Source organism: Diuraphis noxia, unplaced genomic scaffold (assembly GCF_037042655.1).
Source record: "Diuraphis noxia isolate RWA-SAM2 unplaced genomic scaffold, SU_Dnox_SAM2 contig0001, whole genome shotgun sequence".
NCBI classification, from domain to species: Eukaryota; Metazoa; Arthropoda; class Insecta; order Hemiptera; family Aphididae; genus Diuraphis; species Diuraphis noxia.
Window position 1 is genome coordinate 77993940 of NW_028301711.1, and position 24244 is coordinate 78018183.

Below are 24244 nucleotides of genomic sequence, written 5' to 3' on the forward strand. Positions count from 1 at the left end.
AATAAATTAGAATCCAACGGAAAGGTGTGAAATCGAGTTTTGGTATTTTTTTGCATATTTTTGCAATTAAAATAAGAACACTTTCTTCTCGACATTTTGGCGTAATAGAAGAAACGTTACAGAACGTGTTAACAATCACGATACAACCGTGAACCGACTGTCAAAGCGTCAATTTGAAAATGAAAAACTACACACCAATACACCATATTATCCATTATTGCATATATGTGTGTGTGTGTGCGCGTGTGTGTGTGTGAGACATCGAGCCATTGACTAAATTATACACGAAACCAAAATAGATTTTGAACGTTTATTAGTTATTAGGTACTTAATATTATATTTATCATTTCGCACTCAGTTAGACGCTAGCGATTGCAGCGTTACCGTGCACAACTAACCACGCGTCCGCAGCGCAGCCTAACGATACCGTGCAAATAGCACGCCACCGAAAAACCGGCCAGTGAGCAATCTATAGTATTTATAATCAATGGTAATACCATAAATGTCTAGCCAATATTGCGAACTTCTAACATTATTAAGTGGTATTGTCAATGTCTTGTAATTTAATTACATACCAACCAAGTACATCCATGTACAATTAAAATAGTTATTTAAATCTATATAATATTAAACAAAAATTAAAATTTACAATTAGATTACGACAGGGAAAAACAATCTTATCGAATAGAAATTATTTTTTTTTTTTTTATTTTACTTACATAGTTATATTATTATAAATATTATAAAAAATACCTGTATAAAAATGTATATAATATGTACGTATATGTACATTATTTGTATATAACTATATAAGGTATGCATGATAAAAAATGTTATCAAATTTAATTTGTATTATTTTTTTTATAATATATATAGACTATACAGGGCGATTTTTTTATCATGAACCACTCATTATTTCAAAAAGTATCAATGTTTTTGAAAATATTTTTTTACAAAGTTTCATGTTGTTAAAAAAACAACGTTTTTATGAAAAAATTATATTTTTTAATATTTTTTATCCTTATAATTTTTTAAGTTTTTTACTTTTTTGAATGGCAACCTAGAGTTTTAATTTCATATCCCAAAGCAGAATATTTTTCTAAGTATTTTGATACGTAAAAGTCGAATTTTGGACGAGTAGTTTATGAGTTATAAGTATTTAAAGTTTAGATTGGCTGAGTGGAGTGGTACGGGGTTACCCCGCAAAATGTTTGTCCACTACTCCGCTTGTCTAAACTTTAAATACTTATAACTCATGAACTACTCGTCCAAAATTCGATTTTTACGTATCAAAATACTTAGAAAAATATTCTGCTTTGGAATATGAAATTAAAACTCTATGTTGCCATTCAAAAAAGTAAAAAACTTAAAAAATTATAAGGATAAAAAATATTAAAAAATATAATTTTTTCATAAAAACGTTGTTTTTTTAACAATATGAAACTTTGTAAAAAAATATTTTAAAAAACATTGATACTTTTTGAAATAATGAGTGGTTCATGATAAAAAAATCACCCTGTATATATTATAAAGTAAATGGCAATACATATTTATTTATTTTATTGCTATAATATTATTATAATCTGTAAGCTATTTATGAATAAAAATTCCCATCGTAAATTTCAAAAACCTTTCTCAAATGTCCGATAAAAAAAAATTGAGGTCGTTAATTGATCACTAAATTGTTATATGTAACATAATAATTAAGATACCAGTGTCATAGACATGGTGGTGCTGGTGGAGTTGTAACCTTCCCTCCCAACCCTGAAAGTTTAAGAAAATTAAAAAATTATTTCTATACCTTGTCCATGAAAGTTACTGCAATTAAAAATTTTTTAAAACAGCCTTCAGTAGTCAGTAACCGATAAATAAAAATTCTGGACACTTAATAAAACAAAAAAACTGTGAAATACATGTAGGTAGTGATAAATAGTAACCAATAATTACTAGGTACACAATATCAATTTTCTATTGAGACTGATAATTGATAAACTGAAATTAATTTTTATGTAGGTATGAAAAATGTATATATAAGTTACTTGACAAAATGTAATATAATATAACAAATTAAATGAAGGTTTAATTTATATATAGCTAACAATGCCAATCATGTTATTTTTTCATCTTTGTAGGACCTATGTTGTTTTATTGAAAGTACTAATTTAAATATTTTGGGTAACTCTTTTCAATTTTGTAATCATGTCATTAAAAATAAAATTCTGATTTTAAATGTGGAATGAAAACAAACTTTGATTTTTGGAATTTGAAAACACAAAAAGGTACCAAGGTTTTTTTTTAATCAAATTAATTTAATTACATACCAACCAAGTTCATCCATGTACAATTAAAATAGTTATATAAATCTATATAATATTAAACAAAAATTAAAATTTACAATTATAATATTATTATCAATAGATAGTTAGTTTGTATTAAATGGTTTAGTTTTACAGTAAAGGAACTACCTAATACATAATGTACCTACTATATCACATACAGTAATATCTTTTTCGTATAAACTATTAGCTTAAATTACTATAATATCTTATAAACAATTGTTTAAACAAGATGTCATGGTTAATATAAGTACCAATCGGAAATACAATATTATCGGTTATAATGATTGATAATTTTTAACAATGCTAAAATTGGATAAAACTGACTGTTAGAAGATTTAATTAAAGGGAGTCCACTATAGTATAAATAAACAACTAATCTATTGAAGGAATGTAGACTTTTTAAATGTATTGTTTGAGCTATATTTTAAGAGTATGCTACACCCACAAGTAACGTCATTAATCACTATCATATTGGTTATCAGTTTTATCATATAAATTCTAGGATTAAAATTTGGTGGTGTCTTGATGAGCCAAGGTATCGTTAACTAAGATTTAAAATAATATTATCATAATAGAAATCACAAGGTATGACCACATCAAATGCTATTTTATGGTATGTTAGCACACTACATAGGATGTACATATGTAAAGTATAAAAAGTAAAGAAGTTGAAACACTCAACACCCTAGACACATTATTGTAGGCCACCCAAAACGTTCATTTCCGTGATGTTCAATATTTACACACACCAACAAGGTATGAAGTTACAAAATATTCAAAATGTTGGACTCTTAAGTCATAACTTTAGACCGGCGAAGAGTGTCGCTTGTATAAACAGATATATATAAATATAATGTTTTATATTGAAATATTCTAGTTTAGTTTTATATACGTCATAAGATAGTAAAATGTTGTTTAAAAATCATAATTCAATTTGCTTTATTCAAATTATCTTATTTAACCAACCTAATATGGTAAAATTGCTTCCTGAACCAAGCAATGAATAAATTATTTTCTTTTTATTATATTAAAATAATAATCAATCATACATATTATGATTTCTTAAAATTACATTTTGTGGTACAATTTTAGTTCTTTGTTCTTTAATAATTATTATTATTCTAACTCAAACATTTACATCGAATGTAAATTACTAGTGTACCTATGATAAACAAAACAAATAAAAAATAATAAGTCAGAAAATCATGTATAAAAATATAAATCTTATATTATTATTTGAGTTGGGTAATAAAAACTAATTTATAATTGTTAAATCTACATTTACTTTCTTATACATACTAATTTAAGTATTTGATTCATATTATATTATTATTATTTTATTTTTCACTATAAATTAAATTGTAATATGATGTTTAAAATTGAAAAATAAAATGTTGGGATATCTATAGATAGTCCATATATTGATAGTGTATCATATTAATAATTTAATTATAACAAAAGATTGAAATATATTTTTGAAGCTGCAATATAATGTTGATAGTTGCTTGGTATACTGGTTACTTATCCAATTGAAGATATTCCAATACTTGCATCACTGAAAAATTGAAACAAATTATTAAATCAACTTTTAGTTTGTGGATTTCTATACTATTTAAGTGTATTTATTGCTATGATTATATACATTGGATGGGTAATATTGAAATTATGGAACATTAGATGTCGATACGATGATACTCGCTTTGAGCCATTTGTAGATAATTTATTTCAACCTATTTGTGTGAAAAAATGTGATATCATCAATTCCACCACACTATATTTTTATTAAGGTAATTATAAGCATCTAAATCCCTCCAGTACAAGAAGCTTTAAGTGCAGTAGGGCAGCATTATATTTACACAACATTAAAGGTATGTTTTGAGTTTTATATTTATAAGCTAAATTTTTCATTCTAACTATATACTCAATGTATCATAACTAAACTTGAATTTGAACGAAAAAGGTCAAAATTTATTTTGTTGAATCTGAGAGCATACTTAATGGTATTTGAGTTAAAATGGAATAAGTAAAAATGTAGTTAGGTGTCCTAAATTCTAGGACAAGGTGTCAAGATATAAGAATATTGTCATTTTTAAAAATTAAATTATTTTTACTATTCAAAATAAACTATATTGAACTGTTTATAAATAGTTTTGTAAGAAATCACAATAACGTCTAAGTATCTAGTTCTATTTCAACAAATTCCAACGAATTCAAATGCACTCCAAGACCCTTACAGGCCACTCATGAGCCCTTTAAGGCTGCATCCGAATTGGTTCCCATACCTGAAAATTGACATCCGAATTGGTTCCCGATATTCTAGGTAGGCGGCACACGTCCGAATTGCTTCCCGATACAGACTTACGAAAAAGCAAAATACAATATAATATAAATGAAATATTTAATATTATAATTAATATTTTGAATGAAAAAATTGATGATTTCTTCGATTATATTTTAAAAATTATATTGAAAAAGATAGCTCACTTCCACCAACAATGTGGGCTGAATATACCAGTAGTATAGAACGAACTACTAATTGCTGTGAATCATTTCACAGAAAATTCAACAGTTGCTTTTATTCCGCACATCCGAACATATAAAAATAACGAAATCAGTAGATTTAAATTTTTTTTAAATGTTTTTACCTCAATAATAGAAAATAATAACTATAAAGAAAATAAACGAATTAAAAAAAAAAAACGATATACCGCCTATATTTATTATTAGGTATTTATTTTATATTTTTAAATTAAGATTTTAATTTTTTTTTAATGTTTGTTATATATTATTTATTAAGCCAAAATTTTAACAACTCGGGAACTAATTCGGATATACCCTTTGAAAGAACCCCGGAACCAATTCAGACATTTCAGAACCAATTCGGACACTCCGATTTAAAGTATGTAGGTACTTACGTAGATCAAAATAATAAAATAAAATATTAGTGTAATCCGTTTTTCGGATTTTAAACGTAAATCCCGGTTTTGGTTTTGGAGTTGTAGTTGTAGTTGAAGTAGAAGTTGAAGTTAAAGTTGTAGTTGTAGGCCTGGAATTTATACATATTAATTAGTTACTGAAAAAATTACATACCTAAGTAATTTGAAATGTAGTAGAATCTTATATAGATACATTTCTATTAAATTAAATTAGAACATATTTTTTTATTATTAAGTTTGTAACTTTGTTTATGAATTTATCGTAAGTTTATTTTTATATAAATTTTGTTGAATGGTTAATTTAAGTTTACAATTTTAGATATCTTATTTATGTTATTACATACCATTTCGATTCAGGAAGACAATAATGATCTTTCAAATATTTCCTGCTGCACGGAGTTATTTTACAACACTCATTAGCGATAGCCCTTTTAGATTTGAACGAGTGAGTACCTGCAAACAAAGGTAAATCATTAACAAAGACAAACATTTTTCAATAAATCTAACTAAAAAGAATATGCTTAAAATAAGTTAACATGATCATTAGATTACCATTTACCATATTTCTTTTACATTTTATTCAATTTTAAATTGTTTTAATTACAAACTAAAATATACAAGGAGTAGCAAGGAAAGGGAAGATTAGAACCCCTAAAATGTTTTCAAACATATTATAATCTGCATATAAAAAAGGGGATATGCGAGTCTGGTCTCCTCATAAGGTCTTTTTTTAAATCTTAAAAAAAAAGTTTGCTTTTTAGTTCTTAATGTATTATATTAGAGCATTACGAGAAAACATAACGTTTATTTCGTCAAATCTACATCAGCACACTATGACCATAATGATAAATCAAAATGTTTCTAGGCCTGCGCGATAGTCATTCGTTACACTCGATAGTCGATAGTGTCAAAATAATCGATTATTTCGATTAATCGATAGATTTTGAAAACAAAATGTATAATATTTACTATATTCTTAGTTTTACGATATTATTTAATTCGCTCACTATTTGTTCGATAGTGAATTGGATTGAAATAATCGATATCAACGATACGACTTATACCACCATCATTACTCCTGTGGCTAGAAACCTTAACCGCGGGGGAGGGGGGCATCGCAGTCTTTGAGAAAGATTTTAAATGATCTAACTAAATTATGAAATTTTCGTTTTATTTTTTCATACTTATAAAAAATGAGAAGAAACACAAACCCCGATAATTAACTGTGTGTGTGTGTGATAGGTATCTAATTTTGTATTCTAGAGTTCGTTGAATTTACAATTAATATAAACTTTATAGGTTAATTTCGACAAATAGACGATACTATTATAATTAAGAATAAGGTACTATAGAAAATTATATTCACGTGGATCTTCGTTGTAGCGGCCTTTGCAGATGATTGAGAGCTCAACTGCGAGATTTGATCCACAAAACCTGAACGGAACTTCCCAGTACGAACTATTATTAGCGATAGATCCAAGAATTAAGTCAATGCACAAGCTCAGTACCAAAATAATCAAATTGAACTTCATGATTTTCTGAAATAATACACAACATTATACGATGTGACTATAATATGTTAAAAACCTGCAGAATAAAATTAATACGTTTTTGATCTTGATTATTGTTAAATCATTTGTAAATTAATATTATTGATAAATTAAATACTAAAAATAATATTTTTTTATCACACAAATATAACATATCTTATGCAATTTTTATGAAATTATCGAACGATTTTTGTTATATCAATTTAAATTGTTGAAACCTAGTTTTTTTTAAATTAAGAATAAACCAACTAATAGGTAAGTAACAAAAAATATCATGTTAAGTATCAATATATGAAAGCCTATGTTGATAGGTACCTATTATTCATACTTGTATAATTTTTAGGACGTTGGTAGGTTAATTTATTCGACGAATATAAGAAATATATTTCTACTGCATTCTATTTATTTTAAGTTAGGTTAGGTTAGACTTCAGATAAAATTATTTAACGTTATTTAAAAATTGAAAACTAATTTAACTGTAATTTTCCATCAGAATTTACATAAGTACATACTAATTGAATGTAAATTTTTATTTCTAAATAAATATATTATAAGTTTTGTTTGTGAAAAATATTTACATACAACAATATAAGATATTTAACTATATAACTCAATAAATAAAAATATTTATTCAATATGTATCTTGATTAATTTTATATTAAATTTTACCATTAAAATTACCTAACAATAAGACCAATAAGTAGTCTGTTGATAGTATATAAGTATAACATACCTTATTAAAGGTACAATGTCCGTGTAGGATATAGTAGATAGTTCGATTTATCTGGTAGAAGACTAGAAGAGTAACAATAATATTGGACGAACACTGCAATTAAAATGAATTGTGATCATTCGTAGTATGGTGTAGTCCTGAGTCCTGACGCAGCTCTCACCTAAATATATAAAGTTATTATAGATTGAGAAAGTAGTGAAGGGGAGGGGATTGGTAAAACCACACACTTGTATGTGGTGAAAAAGGTACGTTATAGGCTATAGGCCAGGAGTTCCCAAAGTGAACTATTCCCCCCTCCTTGTTGATGATTCTGAAATTCAAAGAGTCCTGCTTTAACCTCTGCTTTACCAAGTGATTCTAGGACATTATTGAAAACATCCAAGACTAAATTTTGTTCAAAAATAGTTTTTCCTGGAAAATATATCCATATAGGACTTGAAAAACAACTTAAAAGAATTATTTCTGGAACTTTTCAAGATTTAATTCATAGTTTCAAACTAATAATCACTATAGATGGTATTCCAATTTTTAAAAGTTCAAACATACAAGTGATACCAATTTTATTTGGGATATTATCAGATATAAATTAACTACAAAATAATGTGTTCCCAATTGGTTTATAGTTTGGTAAAGGTAAACTTCATGATATCGATTGTTACCTAGAAGAATTTGTTAATGAAGTCAGTTATTTATCAGAGAATGGTATTTTACATCAAAGTAGAAAAATAATTCCAGTAAAAGTTGTTGCTTTCTGTTGTGATGCCCCTGCAAAGGCAGACATTCTTGGTATAAAGTCTTTTAGTGGGTATAACTCATGTACAAGGTGTGTTGTTAAAGATGAATCGAGTAAAAATCGTAGAGTATTTACAGATCTTGATTGTGTACTAAGAACAAATGAAGATTTTCATAATTGGTCAGATACAGAATTTAGAAAAACTGAAACGTTACTTACAAAATTCCCAGGACTGCATTTTAACAACTCGTTTGTTTTAGATATAATGCACCTTGTTTATTTAGGAGTAACTCGTACTATAATTTTAACATTGAGTACAGTAAATGTTTCTCTCTCTGACTTAGATTATCATCATTATTAGTTGAATATCGTTCATGTGTACCTATTGAAATTAATAGGAAGCCAAGAGAACTGAAAATTTACTTCGTTGGAAAGCTACTGAATTTCGAACATTTTTACTATATTTAGGACCAGTTGTCTTAAAATCTGGTTTTACTAGTAAAAAATATGAGAACTTTTCAACTCTTAATTTTGCAGTAACTATATTATTGTCACCTAAAATGTGTAAAGATAGTGGATGTGTAATTATGCCAGATCATTACTACGGTATTTTGTTGAAGACTTTATTTATCTGTATAGTAAAGACTTTATCACTCATAATTTCCACGGTTTAATTCATATAGTAGATGACTCTGATTACTATTCAGGAATAACATCAAATTTTACTTTAGAAACAATATCTGCATTTCAATTTGAAAATTATTTGCAAAAAATTAAATCAATGGTACGAGGATATAATAAACCAGCTGAACAAATTTGTAATCGATTAGGTGAATGTTTTTTATTGGAAAACTATTTTGAAACTCCTCGGCAATCATCATTATCAAAAATATCAAATATTCACTGTGATGGTCCTCTTCTAGCAAATTGTTGTGGACCACAATAGGTACAAGATTCATATGTTTCAACACTTTCAATTAAGAATAACAAAACCTGATAATTGCTGTGGGTCAAAAAATGGTGATATTGTAATGGTGCACAACTTTGCTTATTCAAAGTCACTAAAAACTGAAGTTGTCATTGGTAAAAAATTTATATCACAATAAGATTACTATTCAGTGCCGTGTAATAGCTCATCACTTGGAATTTATGTTGTTCAACATTTATCCATCTTAAAAATGTGGCTAGTTTCAGAAATTTGCTTAAAATATATATATTTCCCATACAAAAATCAGTCATATATTGTCTTACCTTTAGTTCATCTATGTTAAATACCTATTGTAAATGTAAAGATTATTTATTAGGATAAGTATATTTTGTACTTTTAATATTAGGTTATAAGTGTTAGATTTCTGAACAATAAGATGGAGAATATTACTTCTAAAGTATGTAAAATATTTGTTAATTTAATTTAAAACATAAATGCTGAATGATGTAAATTTAATGATTATGTATTCAGTTACCTATCTATTTTTTATTTTAAGTTTAAGGTTGTTTATGTTTGCTTATGAATTGAGGCAGAGAATAAAATAGAAAAAATATACCCATAGGTATGACACTTTTGTAGGTAAAAAATAATATATTTTTAAAACTTATTTTATCCAACTTAGTTTTAGATAATACCTATGCAATAATGTGGTCATTAATCAAAATTATTAATACTGATGAGATAACATACTATGATGTGGTACCGGTAAAATTAATTGTAAATGATAGACACTGCTTATACCCTGTTGCTCGTGTAAGTACCTACTATAAAAAAGTTGGCAAAAGAGTACACCGATTGTAAAGAGGATTGGGAAGTGTTCAGTATGGTTATTATTGAACGAGATATTAGTGAGTTTAATTTTTATAAGAAATTTAGTAAGAAATTTGTTGTGTTAATAATCAATTAAACTGTTTTCTTATTACTGCAATGTGCAATTAATTACAAATTATCATTGGCTACTTTTTATAGTGCTATTTTTATGCCACAACAAGTTATTATTAACCAATGTCATATAATATTTGAAACAAATACTTACATATATCAAAATTGATTTATTCTTATATAGGTGATTATGAAAGAGGATACAAAATGATGATAAAAGCAAATAAAAAACAAAGTGAGTCAAATTTAGAGTCAGAATTTGAAATGATAGGTAAAGGTTGCCGAAATAAAACAACTTCTTCAAGGCTACTTTTTGAAATTAGTAGTAGCAATGAGGATATTGCTCTGGATAAAAATGATCTACATCCTCTGACCAGTTCTACTGAAGTCCTAGAACCACAAGCCAGTTTACGACCAACCAACATTGATCGTCAGTTTCCTACGCCTCCACCTATATTGTTGAAATCTGCTACAAAGAGGACATATAATTAAATATCAACATTGTCACCTTCTACTTCAAGCTCAATTTCTAGTGCTATTATAAGTACTCCAGTCGATAGTGGTAAGATTTCTAAGCCTGAATGTCCTTTAATAGGTACACGTTATAGTAAGAACGAACACCGATGCTCTTCATCAGACCTGTGTTTCATTTCTGGTGAGTTAAAAATCTTAAATTATTTACTGATTATTTTTAAAGTTATTAATTTTAATTGTACCATTATTGAAGCCGATATTATGAAATTAAGAAATACTGTTTCTTATATTAAACATCATCTCATTGATAATAAGGATACTACCGATGATAAAAAACCTGTAGTAGTATCTAATTATAAAATGGACAATGTAGTATTTCCAATAAAAAGTGAAGATGGTCTTAAAATGTTAGAAAACAAACTTGAAGATATTGAATATTTCCATAAACTGGTGATTATGAAATGTTTAAGGTAGCTAGTAGTTAAATTAATATTTTTTTTTTTCTTTATGAAAGTTTTAACTAATGCATAATAATATGTTATGTGTTAGTTAAATTATATAACACATTTTGATTTAATATTATAGTAAATACCTAAATTCTTTTAAATTAATAAGCCAAGGTTAGTTTATATTATATATATAGTTCCTAAATAAAAATTCTCTCCTAAGTAATATAATTTCATTATTCCTACCTATATTGAAGAACATCACTATACTAAAAACAAGTACTTATATAATTTGTATACAAATTAATATATTATATAATATTTTAAGCACATAGATATATTTAGGCTTATGAAGAACAAAATTATTAAATACTGTTGTAAGTTATTAAAAAACATTGTGTTTATCTATGTCACCCATAGGCTCTATATATAGCGCCAAAATCTCTGAATCTATCAACTCATTATCTTGATAAATAATAATTTTTTCAACTTTGGATTTTTACTAAAACATTGTAATTATTTTAGCTACAATAATACACAAATAAACTTAAAATCAAAAAAAAAAAGTTAGTGTTGTGAATTTGTGATATCCTTTAATAAAATTATATTTTCTGTATTTTAAAATATGTTTTAGACCATGTATTAATAATGTACAATTAACTTAATAGGTGTCCACAATTGCATTTACCAATGGTGGGATAAAGAGTTTATCTAAAATGACAACATCGACAATGAGAATAATGTTTTTGGATGAATTTATAGCAGATTATAGTTGGATGGGGCAAAAAAAATAAAAAAAGTCTTGAAGCAAGTCCAATTCACAAAGTTATAATAATAGTAGGCAATATTCATATCAACTATATTTTATTATTTACAATTTTAATATTTGTTAAGAAGTTTCACATCCTTGAATTACACACAACATTGTTAATTTTCTAAGCAGTGGCGGACTGGGAAGGGTCCGGCCCACTATTCCAAGTTCATTAGCATCCCTATTATTACAAGTCTCACCCCCTCCCCCCAAAAAAAAAAAAAAAAATTAAAAGTTAAAAGTTAAAATTAAAATATTTACTCATATTGTGATTACGGGCCTATATAAATTTTGTGGACCAACGCCCAAATTATCTTTTATACAAAACAATAATTACTGAATGTTATGAATATGTTAATGGTTTTTATAATATATTATATTATATGTTGTTGTACAATATCTAAATGGTTAATATTGTCATCAACATAACTCTTGCTAAAATCTTGTATAAATAATAATGAAAACATAACATAAATACATAATAATATAGTCAATGTGATAAATTTGATATAACATAAAACATAATTAAACAAAATAAAAGTAATGATATTTTATAGCATTATAGGTACTTAGGTGCAGTTAATATAAATTTTAATATTTAATATTTTGATAACAGCTTAGACAATAACGGTGATGAACTCTTTACTATTTCAAGTATGTCTTCAAAATCAATTTCGTCTAAAATTTCTTTTTCGACTGTCATAAGGAGAAATGCTTCCAAGGGTTCATTTCCAAGAGAAGAACGTAAACGATTTTTAATTATTTTCAATTTACTAAAAACACGCTCGCAATTTACTTGACTCATAGATAGTGTTAATACAAATTCTATGGCAGTAAAAAGATTAGCGTATAAAGGAGAATGCATATTAAGTGAATAAATTAGTTTGTGAACATACAAGAGACAAGAATCACGATTATGTCCATTATTATTTTCTTTCATAGACTTGTGACATCCTAAAAAAAAATGAATTTCCTATTAAGTTTTTAGTTATACTTGTTTATATACCTAGGTTTATATGTTACAACCTACCTAAATTGTTTTTTATTTTACCAGTCCTGATATCTGTGGGAAGTTCATATAAATTATCTTTAATCCTATCATCTTCTTCATGGCTATTGTCATCAATGCTGTCATATATTATACGATTAGATTTGTTTAGCGGTTGTATAACACTATTGTAAATACTTGCAAAATGTTTTAATTCAGCAATTAACAATGGATGGTCTACTGATGACATAGTAGACAATTTTTGTAACGCTGATTCTGGAAAATCATCTGAATTCAAATCCTTAAAATGTTTTGGTAGAAGATATTGTATGTCAGCAATTAAACTTGTATTATTTGTAAATCTCTCTGACAGGCTAGATTTTAGTTGATCAATAATACACAGGAACACTTCAACCTTAAATTTTTGTTTGGGATTTATTGGTGATTCATCGCTACATATTTCGTCAAACATTCACTTTGTACGCCTTATTTTGTTTTGTTTAAACTCAGATTCGACAATTATATCTTCAGGTAATTTAATAGTTGTTATCTTGGTATTCATATCCGAACAAAATTTTTCTGATTCCGACATAACATCATCAAAATTAATTTTATCTATTTCTTTAATAGTTGTTTCAACCATTTCCCATGCAGCAAGGAGGTCTAAATTTTTAGTTTGTAAATAAGTTGACGTAGAACCAACAGTAATAAATATTTTTAAAAATACATGAGCTGTACATATGATTTTAAAATTACATAAATTTTCTATTAAAGACGAGGCCTCGGATGAAGATTTTGGATCAAATTTACTTGATGTGGTAACAAAGTTTAGAGCACTAAGAACAACTGGATATAAACAGTCATCACCACTGAAAACCCATTTTAATGCTTTTTCTCGTGACCACCACCGGGTTTCACCAATTTTTTGAAGTTTTCTTAATTTATTCTGACCAGTTCCTAGTTGTTCCTGTTGTTCTTTCCAAACATTCATTCTTTTGTAAGAGTCTGAGAAGAATGTAGATAGACGATTCAATAATCCAAATAATTTAATAGCATCTCTATTATCACAAGTGTCACAGATGCATAAATTAAAAATATGTGCATAACACCATATTTAAATACTGTTTTCATTTTCTTTTTTTATGCATGCATGAAGTCCATTGAAATCTCCTCGCATATTAGCACCATCAAAAGACTCACCAACAATGTTTTGAAAATTAATCGAATGGTCATCAAAACATTTTTTTAATAATTCATACATACCTTTTCCAGAAGAATTTTTCACTTCTAATACAGCAAAGAGACGTTCAGATTTAAAAACATACCGTATACAAACAGCAGCTTGGTCTGTGGACCCTATATCTTGTGTGCTGTCTACCTATGAACAAAATATTTAAAATATGTACCTATTGTATAAATAGAGAAAAAATTTAATTTTCAAATAACATACCTGTATACTAAATTGTTTATCTCCCAATTCACCTTCAATTTTTCTTCTTATTAACTTTAATATAGCTAAGATAACTTTATTGACTGTATTCTTGGAGAGCATAGTTACTAAAGATCCTCTTCCTTTAGAATTATTAGAAATATTTTCTTTGCGCTTTTTACTGCTTTCAATTGCAACTGTCAATTAATAGTCATTTAAAATTGAATCTCGCTTGGCTGTAAACTTTAAGAGTTCTAAAAAGTTTCCTTTATTATAGTTAATATTCTCACAGTTAATATTATATAAAGATTCAGATGAACCTGAACCTCTATAAGGGAGATTTTGTTTCCCCAAAAGCTTAACAATTTCAAAAACTTGCTCTAAAACATGAATACGTTCAAGTGCTTGTTTTTTTTTTAAGCTCATCATATTTCTATTTACAGAATTTTCAATATTGTAATTATTGGATGCTAGAATATATGCTTCCACAGCTAAACTATGAACTTGACTATTTTCATGTGATTCAATGGTAGCATATATATTTTTGAAATTTGTACATCCAGAACAAAAATTACTAGCTGAAGAACTGAATACCATGCAAATTGTGCAATACACAGCGATTACATAATTATTGCCTTTACATTGCACAGTCAACCATTTTCTTGGTATTAAATTACCTTTTAGGTCTGTTCGATTATATATTCTGTGAAGAGACCATGCTACATTTTCTAAAAACTTAGGTTAACAAGGGTGAATTGTATTAACAAACTCCAATTTTTGAACCACGGTTAAACTTTTAAGATTTGTCGGAAATTTTAAATCAATTTGTATAATATAACCATAATTTTTCTACAAAAAAAAAATCTCATATAAATTTAATGTGTAAAGTATCTAATTAAAATGGCAATAAGCGAATGTACTCACAACAGGATTGTCAGTTGTCGATGGACAAACCGAAATAAAATCAGAACCAGTTTTTCCAATACTACTATTCATAATACCTGTCTCATCATCTATAATACTATTGATATTGATATTAGAATGTGTAATACTATCTTCTACCTTATGCAATCAAACATTTAGAAACATAAGTTTTTTGAATTCTATAGTCTACAACACATATTGAAATAAAAGTATATGCCTAGTTTTTTTTTTTAAATACCTTTGGGTACATTTTTCTTTATTTACAGTTTATATACTTTAATACTTTATACTTACAGTAGAATATGTAGGATTTTTTTTTTCATTACCATCAGATTCTATTACTAATTCGAAACTTTTGTCATTGGCGTTTAAGTTATTGGCACTATGCACAGTGGATGTACTGGCCATATACAGGATCCTGCAATGATAAATGAAATATAAGTTATTTCGAATAAGAATATAAAATTTATGTATTCTATAGTCTACAACACATATTGAAATAACAGTTTAAACCTAGTTTTTTTTTTTCAATACCTTTATGTACATTTTTCATAATTTACAGTTTATATTTTTCAACATGGTAGGTATATAATATACTTTAATACTTACACTAGAAAATGTAGGATTATTTGTTTTTATTTCGAATTCCGACGTATCATCATTACAATTATCTAAAAATGCCAATGCAATATAAATTAAAATAGGTACTTAAGGACTTGAGGTATAAAATTGAATTAAATAAACTTATAAACTTACCACTTCGTGTAATAATTGAACAAAATTGTAATTTCTTCTGTTTTGGATGACTTCCTGCTGCTTTCAGTTCAGCAATTCGTTTAGCTCTAATTTTTTCTGCTCCTCCTTTACGATTAGTTTTGACTTTATGCATTTTTATTTTTTAGTATTGAGTATTAATCGTACCTATTATACTCGTTACTCAATTTATTGCGCTTCGGAGTTCGGGGACATATTATAATAGTAACCACAACAGTACAATACAACACATCAACGCCAGACAAATAGACAATTAACATTTAACAACACTATTCTCTTAATTTTTCCGATATGAACACAAAACATATTATAATCAGGTTAGGTTATATTATTGATATCACTTGGTTAATCAATAAATGTGAAAATAAAACTATTTATATCCACTAAAATTAATGTACCTATATTACTTTGCGGTAAACGTACGTCGAACAGTATACTACTCATAAGTCATAATAACATATTATTTAGTTTGTAATTATTATTCCAGCAGTTGCAGTCAGTTCCTTTCCGATATACACCACCACGGCACCACCACACCACCATCGCGCACACACAATATTTCGTATTTATTTATAGATTATAGATACGTAAATACGTTGCTATCCATGGCATATTGATATTGTCAATTGTCATAATATGATTATGATATAATACATTAATATCCGATAAGACGATAACGTTTGCAGAAACAAAATATTTTAATTTGTTTGGAATTTTGATGTCTATATTAATATTTTAATATTTTGTACTATGTGTTAACGGGAAACAGCCGCCGCCGTTTAAAGCGTCCAATATAATAATAATTTATATTATATTATAGAAAGATAATAAAAAAAAGTGCAAATATCAAATTATAGATATCTTTCCAGTAAAAGTTGTCGGACTCTTATAAGCTCCGGAATTCTGCCGGTAATAAAATCTGTTATCAGTCTGTTAGAATTAACTGATTTAACTGACACTACCATATATTGTAAGAACGACCCTAACAGTAATAAAGAATAATTTTGAATAGAGTTATTAATGTTTCATAAATCTCGTAGTAAATCACACACTTTTATAATGTAATGTTCAAAATTGTAGAGAAGCTTGTTTCCAAATTAAATGTGTATATCTCATATTTTGTATTAGGTACATTATTTTATGTCATATTATATTGTTTTATACTTTTTTATTAGGTGCGATATAACACAAATTTCCTAACACTACAAAAGCTGGTATTATAGAAATCATAAGCTCATGGATGGCTCTGAGCGAAACCAGAATTAAAAAGTATACATTTTCAGTTATTTTATTTACATTATTATAAGATTTAAATTAAATATACATTTTTTAATATAATTGTATTTATTAATTATAGAAATGCCATTAAATTATCTTTAGACTACTGCAGCAATAGATCTTGCCACATCTGACCAGCCTATCTGACCTAACCAGCATTTTTTAATGTATAGTCTTATTTGCAATTGTTTAATTGTTACCTATTCGTTACATCCAAGTTCAGTTATTATTATTTTTATTTCATACTTAAAAATTGTTTTTTTTATATAAATAATTATACCTATGTATACATTATAGGTACAAATTTTATTATATACTTATATTGTTATTTGTTACATCCAAGTTTGGTTATTGCAGTTTTTATTATATAATTATACTTAAAAGTTGTTATTTTCTTTTAGTACCTAGTACTAAAGTATACCCTATCATAGTATACCTATTACCTATGTATACATTATATATATTTTATTAAGTATATATATTATTATTTTATTTTGTATTAATTGTATACATATTGATATTATGCTTATAACCATAAAGGTTCTTTATCATTTTATTTAAAATTAATTTTTTTTGTGTGTTTCATACTATTAAATTATAAATTAATAATTTTTTTTTTTTTAGTAAACAATTTCTTGCAATTCTATACACATAGGGTGTGTATAAAAAAAAAAATAACATAATGTACCTACCTATAATAAGCTGAAAACACTGCATTTTTAAACTGCATATGTTTAAAAAACATTTAGAAAGTTTTTAAAAAATATATTAAAAACCTTTTTTGTTTATTTAAAAACGACCAAAAAATAATTTAAATACATTAAAAAAATGTTAATTAAACATATTTATTTCTATGGAAAAGCGGCCATCAAAACATTGCTATATTATATGTTTTAAAAACCTTTTTTTATATTTTTAAAAACATTTTTAAAATATTTTATTGCTCTTATAATATATTATTATTCTCTCTTTGTATAATTTTTTTATCTATGATATTTTCATTGCTTGAATAAAAGTTATTTGTTGGAAATGAGTGGGATATGCATTTTGGGAGTGCATTATAATATTTAGTCATACATTATGGAGGATAAATTATATGACATTATTTTTATTTTTTTTTTTGGAAATTATTTTCGATTGCGTCATATTGTAATGATGTTGTGTAGTCTTTCCCATATCGTGTTGTTTCTTTATGCCCAAACATGGTCATAATTTAGAACGTAGACAGTGAAGAATGTTAATAGCTTACTGCGGTGATGTGTCCTTTTTGTATATTTGTTGTGATGTAATTGTTTAGGAATGTTGGTAGATAAATATTTCTTATACCAGGTACCTACTATGTTTTAATTGTGTCTGATTTTCTACACCTAAATATGTTTGTAATTATTGGTTTCATTATTTTATACTTCTATCTATTTAATTACAGAAGTACAGAGAATATTATCTACTTTTTAGTATAATACATGATAATAATCTTTTTATAGGCTATCTGTCTTGTATATTTTTATATTTTTAAAACATTATTATTTGTATAAGTAGCTACTAATTAAATAAAATTTTAAAAAAATAGAGGAACTCACTATCACTAACTCACTTAACCAAATAATGATTGAATTTTGATAGTTCTATGGATAATAAATAATTGTGCATATGTATATTTTTGTTTTTATGTGTAATACATAAATATTGTAACTAATCCCACTAATATAAAAATTAGATATACTATAGAGCTTAACTATTTTAAGTGGTAGTTACTCATATGGGTTTAATTAGCTCAGTATGTTTTCAATCAAAATATTTCGTCATTAATTACCAATGTTCGTAAATCACATACCTATTTTAATACGTCTATCAACCTTGGACATACTAACGACATTATATTAATGACACCTAATATAATAAAACATTAACCACATTTTTTTAGTGTTGTAGTTATCTACATAAGTATACACAAAATAACATTTAGACAATGGAATTTACTGATTTCCCACGGTTCTAATTCTATAAATATTCAATATCATCAGCTATTATTATTATTTACCTACCGATTTTTTCGGGACGCAACTATTATATTATTCAATGGTTCCGTTACAATCGTTGTCCGCTGTCTTCTCGAGGTGTAATCAGAGAGGAGTTCCTGTTCCAGATCCATAATTATATCTGGAACATCCCTGTCCATAGTTGCCGACCAATGCATTGGTCCACGGCCTAAAATAGTGTGTAATGCGACACTGTTAGCATGATGTGTTGCATCTCATAAGGAGTGTAGGTGAAAAATACATGTTCTAAACTCGAGTGCTAGAAGCATACCGATTTTATTGTGTATAAAGTACCGATAGCAGTACACGCGTTAATACATCATAATTGCATAACAGTTATTGTCGGAGTTATTGTATATGGTAAACGGAAAAAAAGTCCCCGGAAAAAAAGATCCGGAAAAAAAGTCCCCGGTGAAAAAGTCCCATGGAAAAAAAGTTCCCGGAAAAAAAGTCTCCCGTTGCAGTATAAGGGCTAGTTCACATGAGAAGCGTTAAACGCGCGTTTATAATTACTATGCAGCTGTATCCGCACAGAACTAATAATGCTTGTGAGGGCTGGAATAATAGGTTTTCCCATCTCGTCGGCATTAAACATCCCAGTATTTGGAAACTACTTACAAAAATGTGTCAAGAAGTTGGAACGGACAAAGCAAGAATGGCATTGGCTGAAATAGGAGAAATTAACCGGAGAAAAACAAAAGCTGGTAAAAAAATTGAAGTACGATTAAATATTTTATGTCAGCGTTTTGACGAGGACGAATCTAAAGATGTTCCTAATTTTTTAAAACATATAGGTCAAAATTTAAGAAAAAGATCATTTTATTAAATACTGATTAAAAGCATTTCATATTTTATAAATAACATACGACATATTTTATTGTTTTACATATCTTTTATATTTTTTAGCATTTTTATATTTTTTAAATACCTAACATACGACATATTTTATTATTTAACATAATATCTTTTATAACTAATTAAATAATTTTTTATATTTTTTAAATAATATTATACGACATATTTTATTAAATTTTAAATTATTTTACGAGAGGAATATATCTTATATATCTAAATAAATGTATTTTTATATTTTTTAATTAATATTATTAAAGATGTTTAAGATATTGAATTATTATAATATTTTGTACCTATTTAATTTAGTTGTTTGTTAATTATCTTCAGCAAAATATGTAACATGTAAGTAACCTATGGGCTATGTACCTATATAAATTATAAATACCTATACGATAAAAGACTTAATTTAAATCAAATATTAATTTGGGGACTTTTTTTCCGTGGGACTTTTTTTCCGTGGGACTTTTTTTCCGTGGGACTTTTTTACCGGGGACTTTTTTTCCGAATCTTTTTTTCCAGGGACTTTTTTTCCTACATTCATTGTATATAGCAGGTAGGTATCATAGCTATTAGCATTGATTATAGAATAGACAGATAGCCCATGCAATGTTAATATTTGGTGACCATGCGTAGGATGCAACCACTATGGAGCGCTAGTGTAGTTGGGTTGCAAGGAGGTGGTACCCCCATCATAGATGTTTGCCATGGATATGCGGGGAAGGGAAGAGGTGGCTTATCGCGAAGTGCCGATCTAAAAATAGAGTAATAATAAGAAACTGAAGATATACTGAAATGATTGGAAATAATAATTTTATTATATTATCATTTATTACTATCTTGTTCATTGTGGAACAACCGCCTTCCGAATTTTCTTGTTTTTTGAGTTTTGAGTTGCATTTACAATTAAAAATTCTTAAACATGTCTGGAAATAAATGCCAATATTTAAATTGTGGAAAATCAAAGAAAATGTTTCCAAATTTAAAAATGTATCGTTTTCCAAAAGATGATAGAAAAGAAGTATGGATAATACATTCAGGTGAGTAATTAATTTTAAATTTTAATTTTTCTGTACCATTGCGAATATTTATAATTTTTTTTACACATATTTTTTATATCTACACAGGAAACACAAGTTTGTTTTCTGTTGATCCAGATAAACTCCACAATAGGTACATTTGTCAAGAACATTTCCCACCCGAAAGCTTTGTACAAAATTTTACTCAAAATCGTTTGATAGATACTGCTATTCCCTATAATTATCAATCTAAAACACAGCCATCTACATCATCAGGCATTAACCAGAATGATGAATCTCAGCAGGAGTATAATAGGTATAATGTCAACCCCAACTAAAACATATACACACTCAAAACCAGACATGGTAGAGTTAGTTTTTCCGAGCCCCCCTTCAACTTTTTCTACACCTCAAAAAATTAAAATAACAAATATAATTGACATGCCTAGCCCAAATTTAAAAAGGAAATCTGATTTGATAGAAATAGATACACCTAGAAAAATCAATTTAAAACAAAAATTAAAACTAAAAAACAAATTAATTCATAATAAAATAACTCAAATTTCAAAATTAAAAAAAAGAGTTAAAACTTTTAAAACACATAATAATGCTAAGAATTCAATAAATATGCATAACTTTCCATCAATTAATTCTAAGGCAATGGTAACGATGCAATTAAAAGATAGGAGTTGTCCGTGGACATTAAATGAAAAAAATTTAGCTTTAAACTTATATTATAAATCACCAACAGCATATAAATTTTTACGTTCACAAAAAGTTAATTTACCTGGGCCATCAACTATTCGTCGTTGGATTGGTCAATCAAAATTCTTACCAGGTTTTAGTAAATTATTTTTCAGTCATATACAAAAAAAATTTGAGTCATCTGATTATAAAGAAAAAGCTTGCACTGTTTGTTTTGATGAAATGTATATAAAAGAATTTATAGAATATTCCAAAGAATTTGATTTTATTGAAGGTTTTGAAGATTTAGGTCATTATGGGAGGACCAATAAAAGTGCTAACTGTGTTTTAGTATTTATGGCTCGAGGTATTTACTCTACATGGAAATTTCCAATTGCATATTTTCTTGTTCATTCTGGAGTTAACAAAACAATTTTAAAAAATTTAATAATTGATGTTTTACAAAAGTTATTTGAGGTTGGGTTGTGTCCCAAAATTATAGTTTGCGATCAAGGCACAAACAACCAAAGCACTTTAAAATCATTAAATATTTCAGAAGATAATCCATTTTTTTTTATCAACAACAATAAAATTTTTTCTTTGTTTGATGTTCCTCATTTACTTAAAAGTATTAGAAATAATTTAATTAATGCCTGTTATATAAAAGATAATAAAATAATCTCATTTGATGATATAAAAAAAACATATGAGTTGGACAAACAAAATCATAAAAGTAAGTCTCTCATCAAAATAACAGATGCTCATATTTACCCTAATTCTTTTCAAAAAATGCGTGTTAAATTAGCAGTACAATTATTAAGCAATTCCATGGCCGCAGCAATCCGAACTTGTATACAAACAGGACAACTTCAAAGTAACACTTCATCGAATACTGCAGATTTTATTGAGTTTATTAATAATTTATTTGATTGTTTAAATAGTAAATCTTTATATAGTCATAATCCATACCTCTGTGCATTAACTGATCTAGGTACTGTAAAAAATTTTTTAATAGAAGCTTCACAATACTTCACAAATTTACAAAAATTAAAAAAAGGAAAATTATCTCAACCTCCCTGTTTTAAAGGGCTTACACAGACCATTAAAGGTGTATTGCAATTTTTTGAAGCAGAGAAATCTAATGATATTGTATTTTTAATGACTAATCGTTTAAATCAGGATGTTTTAGAAAACCTCTTTAGTATTTTTCGACAAAATGGTGGTTATAACAAAAACCCAACAGCTAGAACAATCAGAACTTCCATAAGAAGTAATTGTATTTTTTCTTTATGTACATCAAAAGCGACAAATTGTGAGGAAACCCAAGAAGATGATAATCCAATTATAATTGACCCAGTTAGTTCACTAAATAAAATAAATTTTAACAGTTCGAAATTATCATCTGATTCCGACACAGAATGTAATTCTAATTTATCTCTCTGTTTTTTTTCATCTGACGAGGACTCAAATAATACTGATAGTAATATTGATGTCACTTTAGAAGACTGTTCTGTAACATATTTCGCATGATATTTGGGCTATAAATGTATGAAAAAATTTAATTGTAACCAATGTCAACTTGAACTATTTGTTGATAAAAACTTAAATGATAAAAAGCAGTTGCATCTTCTTAATAAAAATTATACTTCAATTGACAATGAAAGTGGACTTAAAGCACCATCAAATAGCTTAAATAATGTAGTAAATAAAATTTTAAATATTTTTGAAAGCAATTATAAAAACTATTTGCATAAAAAGAAAATAAAATTTCAACTAACTGAGTGCTTAAAAAATAATAATACAATTAAAAAATGGCTTGATGAATCATTGACAAACTGCATAGATCATAAAATGTACATAATTGAACAACTTTTAATTTGTAAAATATTTAATAAAACAAAATTATTTTCAACTACCTCAAAATTAGCAAAACTTTCTAAATTAAAAATATTAAACCATATTTAAATAAATTAAATACATTTTTTCTTGTTCTGACCTTGTACCTATTTGCATAAAACACTATAGAAGCAGTCTTAACTGTCCTTTTTAGGACAATTCACATCAACTACATTAAATAGTTCTTTTCAGGACTAAGGATCAATTACATTAAATAGTTCTTTTCAGGACTATTTGTATCAATTACATTAAACTGTCTTTTTTAGGACAATTCACATCAACTACATTAAACAGTTCTTTTCAGGATTAAGCATTGATTTTTATTATATTAAACAGTTCTTTTCAGGACTTAGCATTAAATTTTTAAATAGTCTTTTTTAAGACTATCTGTTTCAATTTTATTAAACGGTTCTTTTCAGAACCAACAAACATCACAATTTACTTTTATTCTAATAATTATGCTTCAATA

General features: G+C 26.8%; 2 protein-coding genes and 2 pseudogenes across 2 annotated transcripts; 3 read left to right on the forward strand and 1 right to left on the reverse strand.

Annotated features, from left to right (window-relative positions):
• Positions 1-3741: 3741 nt before the first annotated feature.
• On the reverse strand, positions 3742-7923 carry LOC149061859 (uncharacterized). The gene is made up of 5 exons (XM_089218108.1): positions 7559-7923; positions 6642-6813; positions 5620-5728; positions 5255-5385; positions 3742-3894 (listed from the first exon to the last, which is right to left on the reverse strand). Exons 2-5 carry the CDS (start codon positions 6805-6807, stop codon positions 3857-3859), a joined length of 444 nt encoding a protein of 147 aa, XP_089074234.1. The 5' UTR covers positions 6808-6813; positions 7559-7923; the 3' UTR covers positions 3742-3856.
• On the forward strand, positions 7574-9562 carry LOC149061860 (uncharacterized; annotated as a pseudogene).
• Positions 9563-9924: 362 nt separating this feature from the next.
• LOC149061861 (uncharacterized) lies at positions 9925-17432 on the forward strand (annotated as a pseudogene).
• Positions 17433-20859: 3427 nt separating this feature from the next.
• Positions 20860-21533, forward strand: LOC149061862 (uncharacterized). The gene is made up of 2 exons (XM_089215130.1): positions 20860-21216; positions 21304-21533. The coding sequence occupies exons 1-2, from the start codon at positions 21099-21101 to the stop codon at positions 21531-21533; spliced, it is 348 nt and encodes a 115-aa protein (XP_089071256.1). The 5' UTR covers positions 20860-21098.
• The last annotated feature ends 2711 nt before the right edge of the window (positions 21534-24244 follow it).